Below are 21407 nucleotides of genomic sequence, written 5' to 3'. Positions count from 1 at the left end.
GTGGGGATAAAATGTAATTAAAACCAGCCTAATATTATTTAGGATTTCTGCACACAGTATTGAAGCTGCTACACTGTTTGGGTTAAGATCTATAATATACAGCTGCTAGACAATACTAGGCTAATCCTTGCAGTAAATGATTCTGTGCAAGTGTAACCATAACACTGTACTACAAAAATATCACAAAAGATAACGTGATTCACTGCAGAAAAAGAGCAGAAGTATTACTGGCCACCGGCATCCTGAAATGCATGTTGCAAAATCCAAAGCCTACCAAAACGACTAACTTCAGCAGCCTCTCCAACAGCATTTTCAGTACGTGCTTCGGCTTTTGCGATGTGAAAGCACACAGAGTGCGCACTACCGAGGCACCCAACCTCTTGCCTCTCTCCAGAGTCTTGCTGAACTAAGACAACTCAAACAAAGCTTTATTTACATTACAGATTTACATTTTTACTGTCTGGGAGCCCGATCCTCTGGTCCTTATTCAGAGCCTGCTAGGCTCCCTGGTTGCTATTGTGGGCTCTGCGGGAGCCCGTCCCGTGTGAGGCTTTCACCAGCACATTTCTCCAAGCTTATGTCCAAAGCTTGGTGGGCTGAGTAAGGGCTGCCGTCAATTATTATTTCTATTATTATTTTAGTGTGGTAGCAAAGGAGGTCTGCTTCTAAAGGAAGCCCCGAGCTGCGCAGCTCCTCTCCTAGCTTTTAATCTCTCACTGGCTGTTCTTTGGTTTAAGGAGAGTTTCCTCTAAATAAACCTGGCGCAAGAGGCTGAAGTAATGTGGGGTGGATCCTGGCCACGGAGCCATTCCAGCATGGCTGTCCTMTGGGCTACAATGAGCGGCTCAACCCCCTAGAAGCTAATTATTTCAGGAACAGTAAGTGCCAAGCCCAAATGTGAAAAATTTACAATCTGCTTTCAAAACAGGTATTATTGGCTGCATTAGAAGACAGCCTCATGATTTCTACGTGCCGTAAGCAGTACGTACAGTACATGAGCTTCCGGCACAAACCTCTGCTGGTGCACACTGCCAGGAGACAGCAGTACGGACCTCTTCAGGCTTTGGAGATAATAACCAGTCTCATGCATTAATGTACAAGTCCAATGAAGCGGCATTTTACATTTGAAATAGAACTTGTGAAGTGAATAGGTACAAACAGCATAAAGCAGTATAGGTATTTCTCAGGCGCTCAGCGCTCAGCTCAGTTTGCACTGAAACCAAGGGCTAGTTGCGAGCAATTTCAGTGGGACCAGGATTGCATCCAGACTAGCAGGGGACCTACAGCTCTGTTTTCTTAATACCACCCTGTATTCCTCCTTTTCCCAATTCCCAGACCCTAAAAATACCGAGAATACTTTTCAAACAACAAATCCAAGTATATCCATCTCATCATCTGTCTTGAAATATTCAAAGGCTGCTTCTAAAAATATTTTAGAAGACAATATTGTTGGTTTTTTTTTCATCCAAAACAACTTCAAAGTAAACACACAGAGAACCTCACAAACATTTTCTATTTAGGATAAATTATTTGGGCATTTCTTACACGGTCAGACAAGTTAATCTCTCTCAAAGCTGCACTTTTCTGTACTGGTAAGCAAGCAGGTGACACCAGTTACACCAAAGGAAGCTCTGCTTTGCCACGGATGACGATTCCTTTGCTGCGCAGTGCTGCCTGGGACCACGGGGATGCTTTACACAACCGCAGACTACGGGCCCCATCCAACAACCCAGACTCATATGAGTAACCTTTACACCACTGAAATTAATGGCGTTGAAAGAGTAAGAGCTGGTCATGCAACCAACAGTCTTTGTGATTTAGCCCCAAACAAGCACTCTAGGAAGGGTGAGGGAGAAGCAAGCCACTGAAAATACTGATAAATACTTTAAAAAAGCCACTGATAAATACTTAAAATACTGATAAATACATTTTAAAAAAGTTGGGGAAATAAAATTTGCCTCAATATTTCACAAATTAGATTTTTAACATCCCTTTTATTAGTAGTTATTAATATGAAGCACCATACTGTGTTGTTACTTTTGAAGCATAAGCCCTCATTCACATCAATAGGGAATAAAGCTTAAAAGCAGATGCCTCTGGTTCAAGTTAAATGATATTTTTGTCGTTTGTTAAATTCTAGCACTTTATGAATGACAAAAAGCTGTATAAAGATTTTACCATGACTCCAGATTATTAAAAATTTTTAAAGCTGTTAAAGTGTTAAGCTGAAAGTTGGTTTTATTTTTAGTTTCAGCTTACATTTTCTACAGAAAAATGTTGTAATTTTTCTATGTTTGCTTATATTTTACAACTTGCTTTAATTTTCTCATATACTACAAAGTGATTACATCCATTAAGTAATGAAGGATTTCATCATTTTGTTTCTCTTCAGCAAAAATTTAAAATCATTTTAATTATTACAGTGAGGACGTGTTGCAGTAAAATTTTCAAGGACTTCTGGGGAATTAATTGAGGAGTTGCTTAATCTTATAGACACGGGCTGAATTTTTGTAGTTCTTACTTACACAAAAGGTGTTGAATGGGAGTTTTGTCAAGCAGTCAGGATCTCAGCCACTAATAACCTCGCTCTTTTTTTTTTTTCTCATTAGCAGTCTAACAGCTAACAGAGTAATCTGAAGCTGCTATGGGATGCAAGATGAATTACAGCACATAAAGATTACCGTATGAAAACAGGTGAAAAATTGCAGCCACCATCTCTCAGAAGGTACACAGGGCCAGATCCTAAGCAGGCGGAAAGCCACGCAGCTGCGGCAGCTCCAGCAGACTTCAGTCAGCTTGCATCAGTGGGGTCTGGCCCTAAAATTAGCCTACAAAAATTCAAGCTAAGGTCTTTTGAGAAAGTCACTTTGGGACTGCGATACTTCCCCTGCTGACTCAGCGCGGGAGGTACAAGGCGTTGGGACTGGGGGAACTTTGCTTTGCCCGTGCCACAAAGCGTAGCCATCAAATGCTACTTATGTGGAGGCAGGCATACCTACGTGCAACGCACCAGGAACCTTCCTTCTCGCAGCCAGAGGGAAAGAGTGGGGTGCAGTGATTCCCTCAGTTACTGTTAGGAAACGTGTAAAGTTAAAAAAAAATTGCCACAGCTGTGGACTACACACACGCAGGATTTGTAAATGTGGTTTTACTAGTCCTGTGTTTTTACTGCAGGTGTATTTTCTTCTGTTCTGTGTGAGAGGAAAACCTTTTGCATGATGTGCAAGGAGAAATATAATAAACAGATCCTCCAGAAATACTGCCATTTACTTCTGTGAAAGAGACTTAAATTAAACATTACATTCTAGTCAGGCTAACTGCTAAAACGTATACTGTTTATTAAATGCCACCTTTCTCAGGACCAACTGCTTACAGTGTGGAAGAAGCCAAAACCGATTCCACTCTGTTTCATCGTTGCTCCATGCTCTTTTTGTTTTGTCTTAAATTAAATTGCTTCTAGTTTTACATGTAAATGACCTGTAAAGTACCTTTTCAATTATTTTACGTAAGCTGTCTTACAGTCTGAAGTAATATTCTCTGACAGTTCTGTATTTTGTTATGTTTTGTTACTCTGTTAGTATCACAGAAGCCTCAAATTGCATATGGTTCATAAGAGACTCAACATTTTCTAGGCTTTAATCTATTTCAAATTGCCAATACCTTCCTGAAGTATCCAAGTCAAAGAAGTTACTTGCAAAGGAATCCAACAAACGTGTCAATAAAATATTTTCCTCAGACTTCTTTTTAGATCACATGCAATAATACAAATGAAAGCATGGAAAAATGTTGCATGGGTTATAATTTCTAACTTGGTTTCAGTCCTTCTGATCTGCATAATTCAGAATGAATTAGCATTTTCTAAATATAGGAATTTCTTTCAAGAAGAAACAGAAGCACTGATCTTTCACTGAGAAGCAACATATGAACTGAGAAGAAGCTTCAGAAAAAAACCCTACATATGTTAACATCAGCCAAAGATAAGATGTCTGCTAACTATGAGGACAGATGTAAAAACCTCTCGCATTCAAAACTAATAATCATTCTGAAGTGCAGCTCGTAGCATTTCTTGTATATGTAAACAAGCGATATTATAAATAAAACTTTGAGCATAGCACACAGATTCAGGACAATTATGTGCTATTTTTACCATCAGAATACACAAACTTATTTTTTCCCAGGAGCAATTTAAATAAAATAAAAAAAATATAAAAATGAAACATAAATTTGTTTCAAAAATATCTTCATTTTGAAACAGTAGACTTATAACAATGTATTGATCCTTGAGAAGAACAGTATTACTCTTTCCTTGGTTTCATCATTTCTTATAATTGACAGAGCTTTTAAAGAAAGTTTTCTTAAATTGTTAGAACACGTTTATTTTCTTGCAAATTAATTCTTTTTAACTCTTTATGATAGCTTTGAATCCCATAAAGAAAGATGAATTATCACATACTGAGCCCAAGCTGTGAAACAGGAGGAGACAAATAGAGACCCCTACTGTGTTTAACAATGTAGAAGAAATTCCAGACTCAATAGAAAAATTTTCTGTCCTTTTTCTCAGACCACAAAAGCTGTTAATATGGATTTGAACAGTGGAGGGCACTCTTGCTATGCAAAAACTTGTACTGACCTGGCACACTTGATTTGATCTGTTCAGTAGCCTAAATCTCAGAATTTGTTAAGTAACAGCCACCTGTGGCACAGTCACTGACTGTCTTCTGTTTAAAACATTTGCAGTTTCTGATCTGTGCGGTGAAGCACTAGTTATCTAAAACACTGCTGCCTTTATACATGTACACAGATGTGGAGCAGATGCAATGTTCACAAACCATTTTGAATATTTGTGCAAGATACTGTATTAAATAAGATGTGCGCTACATTTTCCAAAATCATATGAACAGCTCTTTAGCTGGCTGCGAGGGCATGTATACATTTGTCTCGAGGCGTGTAAGATTTGCGTACAAATATGCTCATGTTTGTGGAAACTGAGTTTTTGTGAAGCACACTAAGTTTTATTGGGAATCCTAAAATTCAAGGTCGGTTCTTCTAACAGCTGATATGGAAAAGTCATTAAAAAAAAAAAAGAAGCAGCAAACTAGAAGACTGACACTGAGTGCTAGGTTCCACACAGCTCTGCTATTTCAAAAAGTATATACTTAAGCACACCTTTAACTACGTAATTGTAACCCTGCAGAATAAAGCCAGCTGCTCYCTGAACACCCTTGGAAATAGGGGCAAATGTGTGTTTAGAGGATCGTCGTAAGAGAAGCCAGTGTAAGGGCCCAATCCTGCATCTCCCAGGCACCTCAGGACCGACCTTGCGGACGCTGAAGTCGATGCCACGGCTCCTCTCAGGAAAAATCCCTCGCGTGTGTGCAAGAGCGTCTCGGAGCGCAAACTGGAAGCGGCTCAGCACTCACCGGGCAGCTCAGGCGTTTTGCCCGTCCACCATGCTGCACCCACAGCATCGCGCTGCCTGGCAAAACTGACGCAGAGAGCTCAGCAAACCCGCCAGCGCTCCTCACGTCCTGTCTGCAGGACGTTTATCACATCCCCAAAATCACACCCTAAAAAGGTGCAAGTGGTGCTACCTGACGAGATCTGCTGAAATGCGCAATAAGAAGTCGACTTCAATTAACTGGAGCAAAGTGACCGTGGCACCTGCAGGGTTAATTAAGCAGCTCCGAATGGGAGGCTTCACAAAAGGAAACCTTTCCCGTCTTGAAGGACTGTAAACACTTGTGCCGCGCGAGRTGGGCATGAGATAAGCTCTACAGCATGTAGCAAACTCTCGGGGATCTCTAGTTAACACTCAAATTCAGTGTTAACACTTCAGAGAACAGTGGTAAGCCGGGCTGCCAAGGTCAACTGCACAGATGTACTAATTATATTATGAGCTTGACATCTAGCGGCCACCCCTGGCAGGGCAAAGCAGGCAAAGGTTAAATCAGCAAGGCTTGTCAAAGCACTTCTAACTACCCACCCTAGGGGAGCCCCAGGCCTCGCAGAGCAGGCTGGCACCGCACAAGCCCACCTTGGCCCCCGGCGGCTGTGCGCCGGCCCCCCGCCACCGCCCCCCGCCCCCCGCCACCGAGATGCACCGGTGGCCTTTGCTCGCTGGCCAACGAGTGCCGCGGTTTGGCTTCATGGGCAACCAGGGACCGGGGCTGAATTTTCAGGGAGTGGGGAATTAAAAAGAAACAAACAAACAAAAAACAAACAAAACCCCCCTACGTTTAGGGAAGATGAACCGCAAGAGTTTCAAAAATGCCCTTTCTGAAAGATCAAGTGTGCCAAGGAATAAACGTTCGAGCGCGCTCATCCTGCGTGCTGTAGCTACAGCAATAGGAGATTAGAAAAGGCCCCCTCTTCAGTCCACTCTCTTTTCACTTTTCTACTTGAAACAAACATGTTTTCAAAAATGTGTTTCGTTTCGTTTTCCTGTCAAGCTTTCAGGCAATGATTTTTCCGGCTTTTCTGATTTTTCAGGGGTTTTCCCCCATAACAAGAGATGGACTCCATCTCCAACAGCATTACAGTTGAACCAGCTCCTAAAAGTACATTTTGGCCCCAGTTCCCATCTTTTTACTACTGGAAGACTTTCATTACATTTAGTAGGAAATTTGGAGAAGGTAAAGGAAACAAGATTTTGGCCCTTTTTCTTGAAATGTGCAATTTAATAAAAATGTACTACTGAAACTAGATTTACTCAAACTTCCTCTGAAAAATTTATAGCAAATTACTGTCATATTACAAATATAATTCTTTTTTTTCCTGCATGCTTTATTTTGTATAACATGTTAGTACTTAACTATTTTAATGTCATACCAGACCTGTTTTACTGTCAGCAAAACTGATTGACTCATGTCCTGACTGATGGATAGTCAACAGATACGCCTGTCCTGACTTGGCAGTCAACAAATCAAATGAAGGAAAAATACCCAGAAAATCTTCCCATGACTCAAACTATTTTTCAGAAATGGCACTAATGCTCATTAATTTATTTTTAATCATTTCCTTAATGCCACCCATTTCTCAAATTGTATCTTTTCGTCTTTTTTAGGCAAGTGCAAGTAATTTTCAACAGCTAAATATATGCATATTACTAGCTTAATTACACAGAATTTAGACTAACACCTTTTATAATTTCTTCCCTCCCACTCCAAAAAATAGCCTTAGTGTCTCCTTCAGGAGATGGCAAAAGTTCCTCGAGATTAGCAGCCTAGATAAAATCTGAACCACTTTTGTCTACTTTCATTGTTATACATACCTAGCAAACTGGCTGGTTGTTGCAGTTTCCTTATCGATCCAAAGATTTTTCTATCGCTAACACTGATCAAAATCATCAGAATACTAAAAAATGAGGCAAATACAGATGTTACAGAGTTTGAATGCTGAGTCTCTACAGTAACTCCTGAAATATTTATATAAAGTTTCAATAACCTTTTCTTATCAAAGGGCCAATTTATAGTAATACTTCTTGGGCCTTTATTTTTGAAATCAAAAAGCCATCTTTGGTATTGTYGCCTCAGAACAAACATTTGCAAAATGTATGTAAGTTTTATGTTTACTGATGGCTGCTTATGACTTTTCAAGTTTTAAGGACAGTAATGTCTAAATGATGTGGCATAATCTCTATTTTTGTATGAAGGAATGTCCTTCAAAAATGTGTGTTTACCATGTATATACACATGTACAGTGCACATACTCATATGAAGTTGGTTGCTCCATAGCAAACTGTCATTTCTGTAGCACAGCATGTGTGTCTGGGTATATAATTCCAAAAGAATATGGAGTGCATTTACTACCTGTTCAAAACTACATGGTCTAATTCCAGTTTGTCAATATTAAAAAGAAGCAATAGTTTAGATTATATTGTACATACTGCAAGAATTAAAAAAAAAAAAAAGCAAAAAAACCCCAGGGCCAATATTTAAAAAATGATTGCAAAAAACATATTAGAAAACTGTCATTATGTAGTTGCCCATAAGCTACCCCTTTTACCTCACACTAAACAATGATGCATCTTTGCCAGTAACTTAGCGTGAAAAGTCAAAAGCATCAATTGTCATTACCGTTCCCAGAACTTTACTTGTAAACTATAAGCACCACTTTTCAGCATTACCAAAAAAACCCCCAAAACAACAACAAAAAACAACTTTAATTATGCCTACTTAAAAAAAAAAAAGCCATATCCTTAATTTAATATGGTAAATTGATCAGAGTAAAAGTTATGTGCATTGTATCTATTGGTTTTAGGAGAGCATCATAATTCTGATTTGCTTGTAATCTGTTGAATTACGGAAGTGTGCTAGAAATGTAATTCCAGATATTACAAAGCTTTTACATTTACTGAGAAACTGAGATTATTGTATTCTACAGGCAGTCCCTTGAATCCTTCTGCTGCTATTCTTAAATTATTTCCATCATATCTTTTAATTTAATAACCTCAAAGTGTTTTTTGAATAGGCATCTTTTGTTCACTCTTCTACACTGCAATTAAAATAATGCATCATCACTAGCTGCTTGCTAACACTTCTTTAGAAATTATTAAAATATTTTAGCATTTCACTTACAACAAATAATTTTAAACAATCTTCAGTGTAAATTTGTAGTTAATGGCATTGCCAATTATTTTCAGATTTCAAACAGTTTCTCACCGTCATGACGTTGCCCTGTTAGAATGCAGATGTATTATGTTGCAGTCCAAGCTAGCTACAAAATTATTTCTTATGTTTCGAAAACTTCTGTAGTAGCCTTACCACTAAAGTTATGGTGAGATCAGCGAACTTAAAAAATGGCCTAACGTTTATCTTCCAAACTGTCAGGCTTCTTTTCACTGCTATGGACACCCTTTCATTCGAAGGACTATACTTATGGGATGAGCAGTTTAAAATGCCTCACTTAATAAAATGTATTTTGAAGTGGTATTGAACATGATTTCATTAAATAAATAATAAGCTTCATTTGCTTAATCTTGTGTTAACAAAAACTTCCATCATTGCAGAGAAACATAGCCAAATCAATGAAAAGGCTACATATATGAAATAATACTGCTTAAACAGTTTGCTTTTTAAATACTGCAAGTAGGCTCCTGTCTATTCTGTACTGTGCAAACTATTTTTGGCCTGTTGCAAAATATGCTCAGGAACTGTAGCAATATCTTGATTACAGCTGTGAATAGAAATGAAGAAGACTGACTTGACAAGAAGTGTTTTAATTCTCAAGATTTGGAGCACTCATTATATTTGGCCTTTAAAATTGCTTTCAGTATAACAACCATTAGGCTTCATAATATAACATGTAAATGATTTACAATACACTAATGTGCACTAGATATCCTTCCACTCACGTATACTGTGTCCACCTTGTTCACATTTCTCAAATGAAAGTGAAAAAACAACAGCACTACTTTAGCTGGTTAATTATTAACTATGAAGGGTTTCACTCTATTAATTAAAATATGTTTTAATAAAAGGAAACATAGCACATTTTGATAACAGCCTTCTAAGGCTGAAAAGTATTTACATTGTTGCATTTTAGGGCTGCTGTGAAAGCCGATTTTGTGCTATTCAGGGACCACAATAATAACGCTTTAAAATTCCTCACTGGGATGCAATGTAGTCCTTTTGATGGAAAGACTGTCTTTCTCATTCGGCAGAAATAAATCCATTCATTTGATCATGTAGTCATTGAGGGCAATACAAAACAAACCAAGTGTGAGAAATTCTATGTGATGAAGTAAACAAAACAAAACCCCCCCCCAAAAGGGGGGGGGGAACATTTCCATGACAAAAAGATTCTTTGTCCTTAATCTACCCACCATATGCAAGCGTTTCTTTTTAGCATATCTCTTGTTCTAATCTCGGTGACATGGCTACATAGATAAGATTCACAAAACAAAACAAAAACGTAGTTTATCAATCTTTTTTTCAATTTATTAACTCACCAGGAGTATCATAATGAAGTGGCTGGGTTTTATTTTTCTGCATTGAAATGGATTCTGAGCATTTGAAAGTTTATAATACTAGTGATAAATTCTTAAACCTAGAACCCACCCCAGCAGAGACTGTTTAACTAACCTCGTTTACATAATGAAATAATAATTCTCATCTGCCTGCCTACACTATTTAACGCTACTACTGTTTCCTAAGAAAATTAAAATTTAAAAATGCACCGTTTTGGTCTTCAGCTGTGACAGAAGGGAGCATTTCTCTGTGTGCCTGTTACTGTCAGCACCCGAGCGGGCAGTTTTTTCCAGAAGCAGCGGCAGTGGCCCCCTTCCTACCTTCCCTGGACAGTGCGGACTCACTCCCCCGTTCCCCAAATACCCTGGGAAGGAGGAGGAGGAGGAGGTGGGGAGTGCTCGCTCAAAGATTTGCCAGTCTGACAGATGTTTTAACCTGATGAAGTGGATTCATGCTGCCTTAAGCTTCAAGGTTGTAAAGTTCGATACAATAGTCAAAATCTTCCTCAGGCTTCAACTTTCCTGCCTTTCTCTCCCTACAGATAGATGTAACTTGGAAGTCACAGTTTTACAGCAGAAGAATGACTTTTTTCTTCTTTTTCGGGGGGGGGGGGGGGGGGGAGGGGGGAAGAGAGGAGCAAGGGGCCTAAGCAGAAAGCAGAAGACATAGGGGCTTCCACTTGGTTGTGGGAGTAACTAAGAAAGCAGGCGAGCTGTAGGCAAAGGCGAAAAGAAAAACTTTCAAGTGGAGGCTCTCAACTTAGCCCAGAAAAAGTGAGGATGGGCTGTGGCATGCCTTTGCATTCGGTGATGGAAAGGGCTGTTAAGAAAGAAAAGGAACTTGCGACCCTCTTCTCAAAAAAAGAAAAGAAAAGAAAAGAAAAGAAAAGAAAAGAAAAGAGAAAAGAAAAGAAAAAAGAAAAGAAAAGAAAAGCAAGGTGGAAAGAGCGAGCAATTCCAGCTCAAACCTTCCCAGATCTGGACACTTGCTCCCGAGCAGGCTGGACAGCCTCGAGGCAGCAAAGCCGAGGCTGCGGGCAGGGAGGGGGCAGGAATGGCGGATGGGCGAGAAAATCACCCTTGGCCGGCGCGGCGGCGGCGGGGGCCGGCGGGGCCCCGCTCCCCCAAAGCGGCGCCGCGGGGCGAGACGGGGGGGGCGGAGAAGCCGCTCGGGCTCCGCGGAGGGGCCCCCCCGTCCCCCCCAACGCCGCCGCCCCCGCGCCTGCCTCCGAGGGCCGCTCCGCGCTGCTCCGCGCCGCTCCGCGGGCAGCCGCGCGCCCCGGCCCCGGGCCGCCGCCAACTTTCCTGCCGGCGGGGCCAGGGGAACATGGCTCCTGCCTGCCCCGAGCCTCCCTCCCCCGAGGGGGGAAAAAAAAGGGAGGAAAAAAAAAAGAAGAAGAGGAGAGCGTAGGGAGAAGGAGGGGGGGGGGGCGAGGCAGGCTGCGCTCCGGGGTGCCGCTCTCGCCGCTTCCCAAAGCGCCGGGCAACGCGGCGGGAGGCAGGCAGGGAGGCAGGGAGGGCCCTCGCCCCGCCGCAGTACGAGCGCTCGTCAGGCCGGCAGGGAGCTGCTGGGAGGGATGGTTAGTCAAGGGGTGGGCTGCAGAAACTTGGCTAAACTGCTAACTTCTCAGTTCCGCTGCCTCTTCCCCCAGCTGGTCTAATTCCCGTTCTCCCGCTGCAGCGTAACTGCGCTCCCCTGCTCACCATCATCACAAATCCACCTATCTCCATCAGAAACACACTCACAAAAGAAGAGAGAGAGGGAGAAAGAGACGCTGGGAGTCCTTACCGTGCTCAGAAACTGCCTCCGCTTGCAGCTCTTCGTCCGATTTGAGATGCTGGGGTTTCGCTTGCTTTCGACGAGACATGCTGCTAACTGAGGCGTCTTGGCTCTGCTTTTTGCAGAGGCATCAGCGACGTGGAGGTGGAAAGGGGGGAGGAATGGGATCGAGGGTGGAGGGGGGGACTGGAAATAACTGTTCGCAAATAAAAGTCGAGTTGCAAAACAAACCAAACAAGCAACAACAGAAAAGGCAAAAAAAAAAAAAAAAAAAAAAAAGCAACCCTTAACAACCAACCAAACTGAGAGAGTGAGTGAGTGAATGCGTGCGTGGGGGATTAGCCGGGCGGGGTGTGCGCGATGCTGTGGTGTGTGCGCTGCGGGCTGGGGCGGCTGCGCGGACCGCGCATGGGGCTCGGTAATTATGATTGTGAATAATGCATGGCGATTAATGGTGCTGGGGGCGAGCGCGGATTGGCCCGGCTCCAGCGGACTCAGGCTGCATATGTAAATGAAGGATGGGGCGCAGCAATTAGCCGCTTCGCTCCGCCAAATGATGCGTCTCCCCGACACCAGCAGCGCCTCCTGCAAGAGGCACCGACCGCGGCAGCAGCAGCGGCGGCAGCGGCGGCGGCGGCGGCGGCAGCAGCAGCAGCAAAACACACACACACACACACCACGCAGGAGGGCTCTGTTTTGCACACACTTTACACAACATATGTGCAAGGTTCACTTGTTGGGGGAGGTCACGATCTTCGTCTTCCTTCCTTTGTTTCTTTCTCTCCCCCAACTTAGTTTCTTTTGCTCTGCTTTCTTCTACTCTCTTTGCTTTTTTTCTGGCTTGCTTTTATTTATTTTTTTTCACATCACTCTGCGTGCTCTTCTCTCCTGGTCTCTCTTTTCCCAGAAGTCGATCTACAAGGCATCTGATTTCTGTGTGCGTGTGAGTAATTTCTTCGTAGGAAGAAAAGAAACTTTTGTGGGTTTTTTTTTTCTTCTTCTTCTCGGTGTGCGTGTGTGTTGCTCTGCTCTTCGCTTTCCCCTTGATCTTCACATGCTTGTCTTTAGCTCTTCCTCCGTCCTGTCTCCTTTTCTGTCGCTCTTTTCCTTTCTCTCCTTCCCGGCTGACTTTTGTTCTCTCCTCCCGAAAACGCACGCTCGCACACACCGAAGACCTGGGGCAGTTTGGTCTTTCACCTCTCCTTCCTTCTTTGTCTCGCAGCTTCTTTCTCCAAGCAGAGACTCCCCGTTGGTGGTGGTGGTCACTTCCTGTTGTCCATTGGTAGGAAGTTTTTTTTCTTTCTCCTTCTCTCTCTCAGGTTGTAATGACTTTTTGTGACACGCCTCCCCCCCCCCCCCCGCTCAGTTGTGTGTCCTGTTAGTTAATGACAGCAGCCTCGCGCGAGTGCTGATGAGCAAGTCCTCGGGTCTCCAGCAAACAGTATCGATCCTCTCCCAGTCTTTTTTTTTTTTGGGAGGGGGGTGGCTGTTGTTGTCGCAGGGGTAATCCCCCCTCCCCTCTCCCTCGCCTTCCTCGCAGCCGCGCCGGCAGCCGCTCCCTGCGCCGGGTCCCTCCGATCGATGCCTCCGCTCCGTGCCGAGGAGGAGTGCGCGCACCGCGGCGGCTCTTGATTTCGGGCAGATAAACTTTCAAGTTTGGGAGCGGTGCGGGTCACACGGCAGCTCCTCCTACTCTCCTCCTCCTCCTCCTCCTCCTCCTCCCGTGCCGCGCTGCCGGGGCTGCCGCCGGGGCTGCCCCCAGCTCCGCAGCCCGACCAGCTCCCGCCGCCTCCGAGCCTCCCTCTCCGCGCGCACTTTCCCAGCAGCAGCTTTTCTCCCAGACCCCCCCTTCCCCTTTTTTTTTAAGAGGGGGGGAAGGGGAGGGAAGTCTCCCCCTCCCGCTTTCCCCTCTCTCGCGTTGCAAGTTGCTCGGGAGCTGAGCCGAGCCGAGCCGAGCCGCCCCCGTCCCGCCCCCGGCGCGCCGGGCCGCGGGACAGAGCCGCGGAGCCGCCCCGGCTCCGTCCGCAAGTTGCTGCTGCTGCTGCTGCTGCTGCTGCCCGCGGCGGTCGCTGCCCGCCCGCGCCGGGGGGCGCCCGGGGGGGCCGCCGGGCCGGCTCCCATGGCAGGGAGCCGCCGCTAGGATGTACCCGGCCGTCGCCGATCACCGCGCCGCGCCGCGCCCGGCCCCGCGTGTGTGCGTGTGTGTGTGCGTGTGTGTGTGTATGCGGGGGGGGGCTCCCCCCGGCTCCCCCCGCGCCGCTTTCCCCTTTTCTTTGCTGTCACCGCCGCGGGCTGCGCGCCCCGTGTAATCCAGCCCGAGTCCTTAAAACACACGAACCTCGGCTTCTTTGGGAGGCTCCTCTGTGTAAACTTTCCCCGCTGAGAGCTCGCTCTATCTCGTGCGCTGTGATACCGCGTCTCTGGGCTTTCGGTTTATTCCCCACTTCTGTGTTTGCAGGCAAACCAAATAAAATTAAAGACGACAGTTTAGGCCACTCCAGATAGTTTGCTGACATGCACACTATCAGCGATTTCTGTCTCGCAGGTATTCGTTAAAAGAAGGCACGATCCCTAAGAGCAACAATATTAAAATGCCAAATAAATGCATTTTGGATATTAGACGAATATACCTTTTTATCCTTCGTTTAGCAAGATGGGCACACGAGACCCCTTGCTATGATTGCCTGCTTTATAATTAAAATACTTTTTTACTGTACAGAAATTCTAATGTGTCTTTTCTCCGTCCATCCACCCTTGCTGAAAGTTTTGTCGTACTCGGAGTGTCCAATCTAAAATATCTGGAGACGATCTTGATGGTTGAAATCTGATGTAATTTTCTAATATGAAGTGGGAGGGGACGAACCCATTTATTGAGCATGTTTTTTTCCGTCAGGAGTAGGGATTTATTGCACACAGCGCACACGAATAACACGGTATGTGTGTGTGTGTGTGTGTGTGTGTGCGCGCGCTGCATTATATTATATACAGAATGCAGGTGAAAGCGAGCGTCTGCGGGGGTTAAAGTAACCTTCAGAAACTGCAGCCGCGAGGGCAGAGCTGAACTTAGGGCTTCTCTTTCAAAAGCAGAGTTACATTTCTCCCGAGTTGGTTTAGGTGAACCAGCTCAGCTATCTCCTGTGACTGAAACACTTGCCTGGAATGCGAGAGGACGCACTTTAACCTCGCACAGGCATTTTTTTCCAATTGCACTGATACCAGAAATGTGTCAATTTTCATCCAGTCATCTTCTGAAGGGATTTGTTGTTGTCATTGCTCAAGCAACATTTCCTCCCTAAAGTTTCGCGCTTTCTATTGCTCGGGGTCTGCTAGTTTCCCCCAGCAGCACGCGATTTCTTGAAGAGTGTTTTAAAAGTGCCTTTCTTACGGCGCGATATATATAGAAAAGCAGTTCTGACAGCATTATAAAACCAAACTTTGCCTTTCTGTAAAAAATAAAATGATCGAAAATTAATATGAATTTTGCGGGACACGAGAGAATCTTTAAGCGGAAAATTAAATAATCCCGTCTTTAATGTTTAATGAACAATGGAGAACACAACCGCAAGAAAGGCATAATTACCAGATTTGTATCTCTCGACATTAACATATTCTAGGGTTACAAGCGATGCATTTTTATGGTTTTGTTTTTCCTTGCTTCGCTCTCCTTTCCGCTTTTTTTTTCTTTTTTTCCCGCTTCCCTCCCCACACTCTGGGAGACAGAAGCGGCAGCGGGACGCGCGGGGGTAACGGCCGGAGCCGCGGCGCTGCCCGCGCTGCCCCGGCCGCGGCGACGGAGGGAGGCAGCAGCCGCCCGCACCTGCCGCCGCCGCCGCCGCGCTCCCCCTGGGGAAACTTTGCTCCCGGACCCCCACGACAAGCGCGGCGGTGCCGGGCTCGGGACGCCACGGGGGGAGCCGGGAAGCGACGCCCGGCTCCTCCGCCCCCCGCTCGCTGCCCTGCAAAAGTTTCCCGCGGCCCTGCTACTTCGTCTGCCTGACTGGGGGGGCGGAAAGTTACGCACTCGCTGGAGCTGGGCTGCCAAAAATACGGCCACTTCGAGGGGAAACTGATGCCCGGTGTAAATGTCACGTAGGCGTGTGCGCGCAGAGAGAGCGGGGCGCCCGCCCGTGCGGGAGCTGCGTCCGCGGCCCCGCGCCCCTCTCCGTGCCCGGGGGGGGCTACTGAAATACTTGCATGGTGATGATGGAAAACAAAAGTTGTTTTTATCTCCGCAATTAAATCTAATTTGTTAATTGTCTTTCTCTTTCGCGATGTTGCTTTCATCTTAAGAAGCGACACGTTATTATTTTGTCTGCTTAATAATATTATTTACCAATTACTACTTTATTTTTTACATTAATGGGACACCTAATTATGCGTTTGCTTTAATTTGTATCCTTTATTCAGGGGGAATAAAACCCCTCAGAAAGCTTATCTACAAGATTGACTTCACAAAGAGCGTATAAGTAGTTCCATCTACCCGTATGCTTTATACAAGGTGGTTGTTCTTAAACCCATCAAAGTTACCAACGAGCAGATAAGATGGATCTGACGTTTCGTGCAACCCGTCTACTGTTTTCTATTGTTATTTTGCTCAGCAACTTTATTCAAAGGGGCGTGCAATTATTTGGACTTTATTTTCTATCATCTCCTGCTCTTCCTGGCAAGCTGAAGTATCTTCCCACCCCCTTTCTTCAACACGACTTTTGTTTGAGGACCCTGGTGTTAAATCCAGCGCAATTTTGTCTGTTTAAGGCTGCAACAACTGACCGCTAATTCGTTCTCACATGAGCAAAGATATTACCATACTAATATTATTATTGGTGAGAAGAGTAATTGATAACACCACCTGCCACTCTGCAGCAATCACGATGATAAATGTTTCCATCAGAGGGAAATCTGTGCTTGGTCTACCACAGCCTAACCCAAACAGCATGTCAAATGTCAATTATAAAGATGTTTCTTTTCTATTACAATTTTTTTTTTTTTGTAGAAAGCAACTAGCCCCACCACCAGATTTATAGAAGCAGTCTGCAGCACAATCGTGTCTGAACATTTTGCCTTAAACATTTAAGTTAGTTTTCCTTTTATTTAATCTCATGTCACTCTTAGATCTAAATAAATATCGATTCATACACACAAAAGCTTATGCTCATACTTAGCCAACGCCAATTACCACCCACTTCCGTTCTTTAACCTGACAGATCATACATGAATTTAACCAACACATTTTAAATACCATGCTCTATGGAATATTTATATTACACATACTTATGGGGATATTATCAAGCAACATACCTTTAAATCCATGTATACATACCATTCACACATCTAGGTGCATCGTTGGCGTCTATCTCAAAATACTAAATCTGTATCGTAACACATATCTGTCAGCATATAATCAGGCAGGTACATGTAATGTGCATATAAAACCAGTACTTGTAGCCCCTTTGTAAAAATCTGTATGTTACTGAAAATGGCTAGTGAGATGAATATTAAAGTTTATATATATATATATATACACGCATACCACACACACACACACACACACGATGTAACCTCGTTCAGTAACTCTAGCTATATAAATAGTGCCGCCAAGTATAAAAACTTTCATCCCCTTGGCTACAGATATGCTCAGAAGATTATTATTAGTTTGTATTAATAGATGCAGGCCTCAAAAGACGAAATCAGCTATTGATAATTGCAAGAAGTATACAGCAGCTACTGTATCGATCGGCTTGTCCCTTATTCCCCTGGTATAGGAGAGATAAGAAGACACACTCTTTAGTGCAATATAATTTCTTTTGACCTATCTGCTTGCTACAGACTTATGATGAATAGCCAGAGTGGTTAAAGTCCTTTATCACGAAAGTTACCCCTTGATATAATATTGATTCTTTATAACTAGCTCCAAACACAAAAATCAAACTGTCCACTTGACCATCATCATCATCAATATCATCACAAAGGCTCTGGAATAAAGATCAGCACAGGACTGAAAACGCTTTCTGTAATCTGCCCACCTAATCTTTATTTGCTGATGATGAAAAGAAAAGGTGTGTGTGTGTGCGCGCGCGCGCGCCCGTCCGGGCAGGGCGGGGGCGGGGGCGAACGCACCAGAGACTGTCATCTGAACAAATAAAAAAATATATTAGGTTAAGAAAGGGACCACTCGGGCTCTTTCAAGAGAAACCAAACGGTGCTCGAGAAGTTAATGCTCCTGCTGCCACCCCCTGCTCTCCCTCGCAGGGGAGGCAGGCGCTCTGAAGGCCCGGTGCTACATTACACTCGGGGCTTTTTCCCCCCTTGAGGGAGGCGATCTGCACTGAATACAGAGTTATGTAAGAAGCAGTCGCGGCAGAAGCGGTGTCAGGCAGCGTTTCCCTTGCGTAGAGTCAGTGTTAACAAGTCTGCTTCCCACTTTCTCTAATTTTGCCGTTCCACGAAGCGATCCACCAATTATTTCCAGATCACCTGGTGATCCGTTAAAAAAAAAGAAAAAAAAAAAAAGAGAGAGGCTAGGAAAAAAGCCGCTGATGTTTAGTTTGATGCCTAACGTACAGTGTCTATAGGGCGATGCAGAAAAGAAAGAGCATAATCCACGTGCACACTGCCTTAAATTAACGGTGTTCCCTTTGCCGCCCCTCTCCATAGCACCAGCCTGCTTTTGCTCAGGGCTGCGTTAGCACCATCGCCAGTAATTACGAGCGCGTGTGCACGGGGAGAGCGGAGACTGGGAAGGTGGGAAGCAGGACGTGATTCCCCTCCGGAGCAATCAGGACGGGGAAAGGTTTCATCCCGTGCAGCCGGTACGTTGATCACACCTAATGGGCTAGTTAGGGTCGCCTTGCGAGCCGCGGTGCTGTTTCAGCGCAAGTTTGCGCTTTGCAGGCGAGAAGGGGGCGGGCGGCGGGGGAGGAAGGGCAGAAAAGGGGGCGCGACTGGCTGCAGCAGCTCAAGTTGCGCTGCCCGCGGGCGGCAGCGCCGGGGGCGCGGACTGGCCCGGGCACCCTTTCCAGGGGAAAAAGGAGGAAAAAAATAGGGGGGGGGGCAGCAAGCAACGCGGCAACCCCCCCTTCCCCCGCGGCGCCGGGGTCTGAGCGGGAGCGGAGGGGCGCGGAGGCCCCGCGGCAGCGGCGGGAGGCGCGGGCTGAGCGCGGCCGGGCCGGGCCGGGCCGGACCGGACCCCCTAGCCCCGGCGAAGCCCCGGACGCGGCGGGGAGCCGCAAGGACCGCCGCTGCTGGCACCGCGCCCCCGGCCCTTGTCACCGGGGAGGCGCCGCTCACTCCACGAGCGGCTCCTAATGATGCATTTTAAAAGCTTTCCTCCTTCCCACCACGGCCTCAGCACTATCGCCCTGCAATAATGCACCGGGTCGTCAAAAAAAAAGGGGGGGGGGGAAAGGAGGTGGTGAATATCGAGATCCTTTGAGGCCTCAGTCACTGATCCTCTGCGGGTCAGGCAGGCACCCCCCACCCCTCGCTGACATCTCCACAGAGTCGTCCACTGACCTTTGCAGCAGATATTGTTAGAAATCAGTCAATCAAAGAAAAAAAAAAAAAACAGAAGAAGAGGAGGACAGCCTTTTGCCCGGGTTATGACATACCACTTGAAATTAATTATAACACAGGCATCACAGGTGCACACAGGGGAACAGAAGGTATTCTTAAGATTTCAATGCTTTGGGGKATACAAGAGGCAAGGTTTTCCAGCAGATGCAGTCTAACATGCTGTGCTCTCTTCTTTTCCTAAAACCAGGTGATGACAGAGGGAAAAAATAAAAGAAAAGGCGGAACGGTGCAAGTACATCAGGCCAGCTGGTGGGAGAGGGATGGAAGAAGGGTGCTTTGGCACTTGAAGTACTGGTATGTAGAAAAAGTTGCTCAAGTGATGATGGTTGCTGTTTTTTGTTCAACAACGTGTACCTTTACTGTGACCTGATGATATGTGTGCTATTGAACTTCACAAAATGCATTCATGCTTCCCTTGGCAGGTCTAGGTGTAAGAGTTGATGACTAACAAAAGTAATATAGATTAGAATCAATTCCCCTTATCTGGTGACAAAAAATAACATCATGTCAGCAGTGTGTACATCCTATCGTCAAATGACACAATATAATTTGATTAGTTGAATAAATAATCAGGTATGTCCAGACATATAGGTCACCTACTTGCAAATGAGATTACCCTGCTTGGGTACAGTACAGGCAGCACCTGATTAGAAAATAGCTTCTTTCTCTGTCACTCTAGCTTCCTTTTACAAGGACCATCTGATATTTTCAAATGCAAGCGTTTTTTAAAAACACTTATATATTTTGCAAATCCTGTACCTGTGTTTTCGCACTCACATGTAACATGCATGCAGTCTGCGTTAGAGATACCAACTTCAATATCAAAGCTGGCCAAGTTGTCCCTATTTTTCTATCTGACTATTTGCAAGTTTTAAATGATAGCCCATATGCTGTGAGCTGAAATAAGTATAGCTGAAATACGACCATTTGAAAACTAAGCATCATTCCTTTCCACAGATGATTTTGGCTAATTGGGTCTGATTGAATGTGCATATAAATAACAGGAATGTAAGAAAGAATAATAAAAAATGTTAGGTAAGAAAGCATGCAAAAATTTAATTTCTGAAGTCCAAATTGAGGAAGACCATCAAATCCAAAAATAAGTATGCTGGTCTTTAAATGTTAACCATTATATCACATTCTGCAGAAAGGCAAGAAGGCTCTAAGTACATCCTAAAGCTCTCAAACACCGTGTTTTCTACTGGAATTGAATCTCTCAGATCTCTCAAACCAATAGTGTCTTTCAGAGAGTAACATTTTTGGCCTTCTTTCTTTTTTCCATAGCTTGCAAATTTTCACAAATTAAGCATCCAACACACTGGAACACATTTTGCTATAAAATGATGTGTATTAATTCATATAATATAGCCTAGATTAGAATGACATGGAGATGTGCAGAGAAACAGGAAGAAGAACAGAAAGTACAGTCATATCCCTGGTAAAGACAAGGGCTATTAAAAGGAAGAAAAAGAGTAGTTTGGGGAAGTAGAGAGGAGATTTTACGCCACTTGAGTAGTAAGAGAATAGTGGTGAGGGCAAAAAGGTGAAACAGAAATGATGGGAAGGGAGATCACGTAGACTGAAGAAAGAAGAGTCCAGTGTTAGCACTGAGTTCAGTGAAGTTAGCAAAGTAAAAAGTTACAGCCTTTGTTTTACACTTGTGTAGGAGAGCATTTTTAAAAAGCTTTACACTCCAAGTACAGAAGAAGTTTCTGCAGGATTTAGACATATCAAACCTGGGCATCATAGTTAGAACTTTTCTTCTTTAAATATAGAACAAAGCACCAGAATGTTTGAAAAGTTTCTAGGCATAAACTGACACAAAGGCTAATATCTGACAGGGCAGTGTTTCTCTCTTCGGACATGCCATTGCTAAAATAAATACGAAAGCAAGACAAAAAAATCCACCCTGACACATTGCTTTGGTTTCTACAACCACTAGCAGTTGACAGTGAGTCATATTACTGTATTTTTAAATATATATATATATTTATATGTATGTACACACACACATAACCTTTTAGTTTGAACTGCTTGGGAAGCAGCCACACAACAGCACACCTTCTCAAGTATGTGCACACCCTTCCT

At 44.4% G+C, this 21407-nt stretch overlaps 1 protein-coding gene across 1 annotated transcript in view; it reads right to left on the bottom strand.

Moving 5' to 3' along the window:
• SALL3 (spalt like transcription factor 3) overlaps positions 1-11835 on the bottom strand; it is a 21324-nt gene extending 9489 nt beyond the window's left edge. Inside the window, exon 1 of the mRNA XM_026079779.1 lies at positions 11757-11835. Within this exon, the coding sequence (XP_025935564.1) occupies positions 11757-11835 (79 nt within the window). The remainder of the gene's footprint in view (positions 1-11756) is intronic.
• Between the last annotated feature and the right edge of the window lie 9572 nt (positions 11836-21407).

This window comes from Apteryx rowi, unplaced genomic scaffold, assembly GCF_003343035.1.
Source record: "Apteryx rowi isolate R43461 unplaced genomic scaffold, aptRow1 scaffold_50, whole genome shotgun sequence".
Classification (NCBI taxonomy): Eukaryota; Metazoa; Chordata; class Aves; order Apterygiformes; family Apterygidae; genus Apteryx; species Apteryx rowi.
The sequence above is the reverse complement of the archived record's forward strand: the minus strand, read 5'-3'. Positions and strand labels throughout refer to the sequence as shown.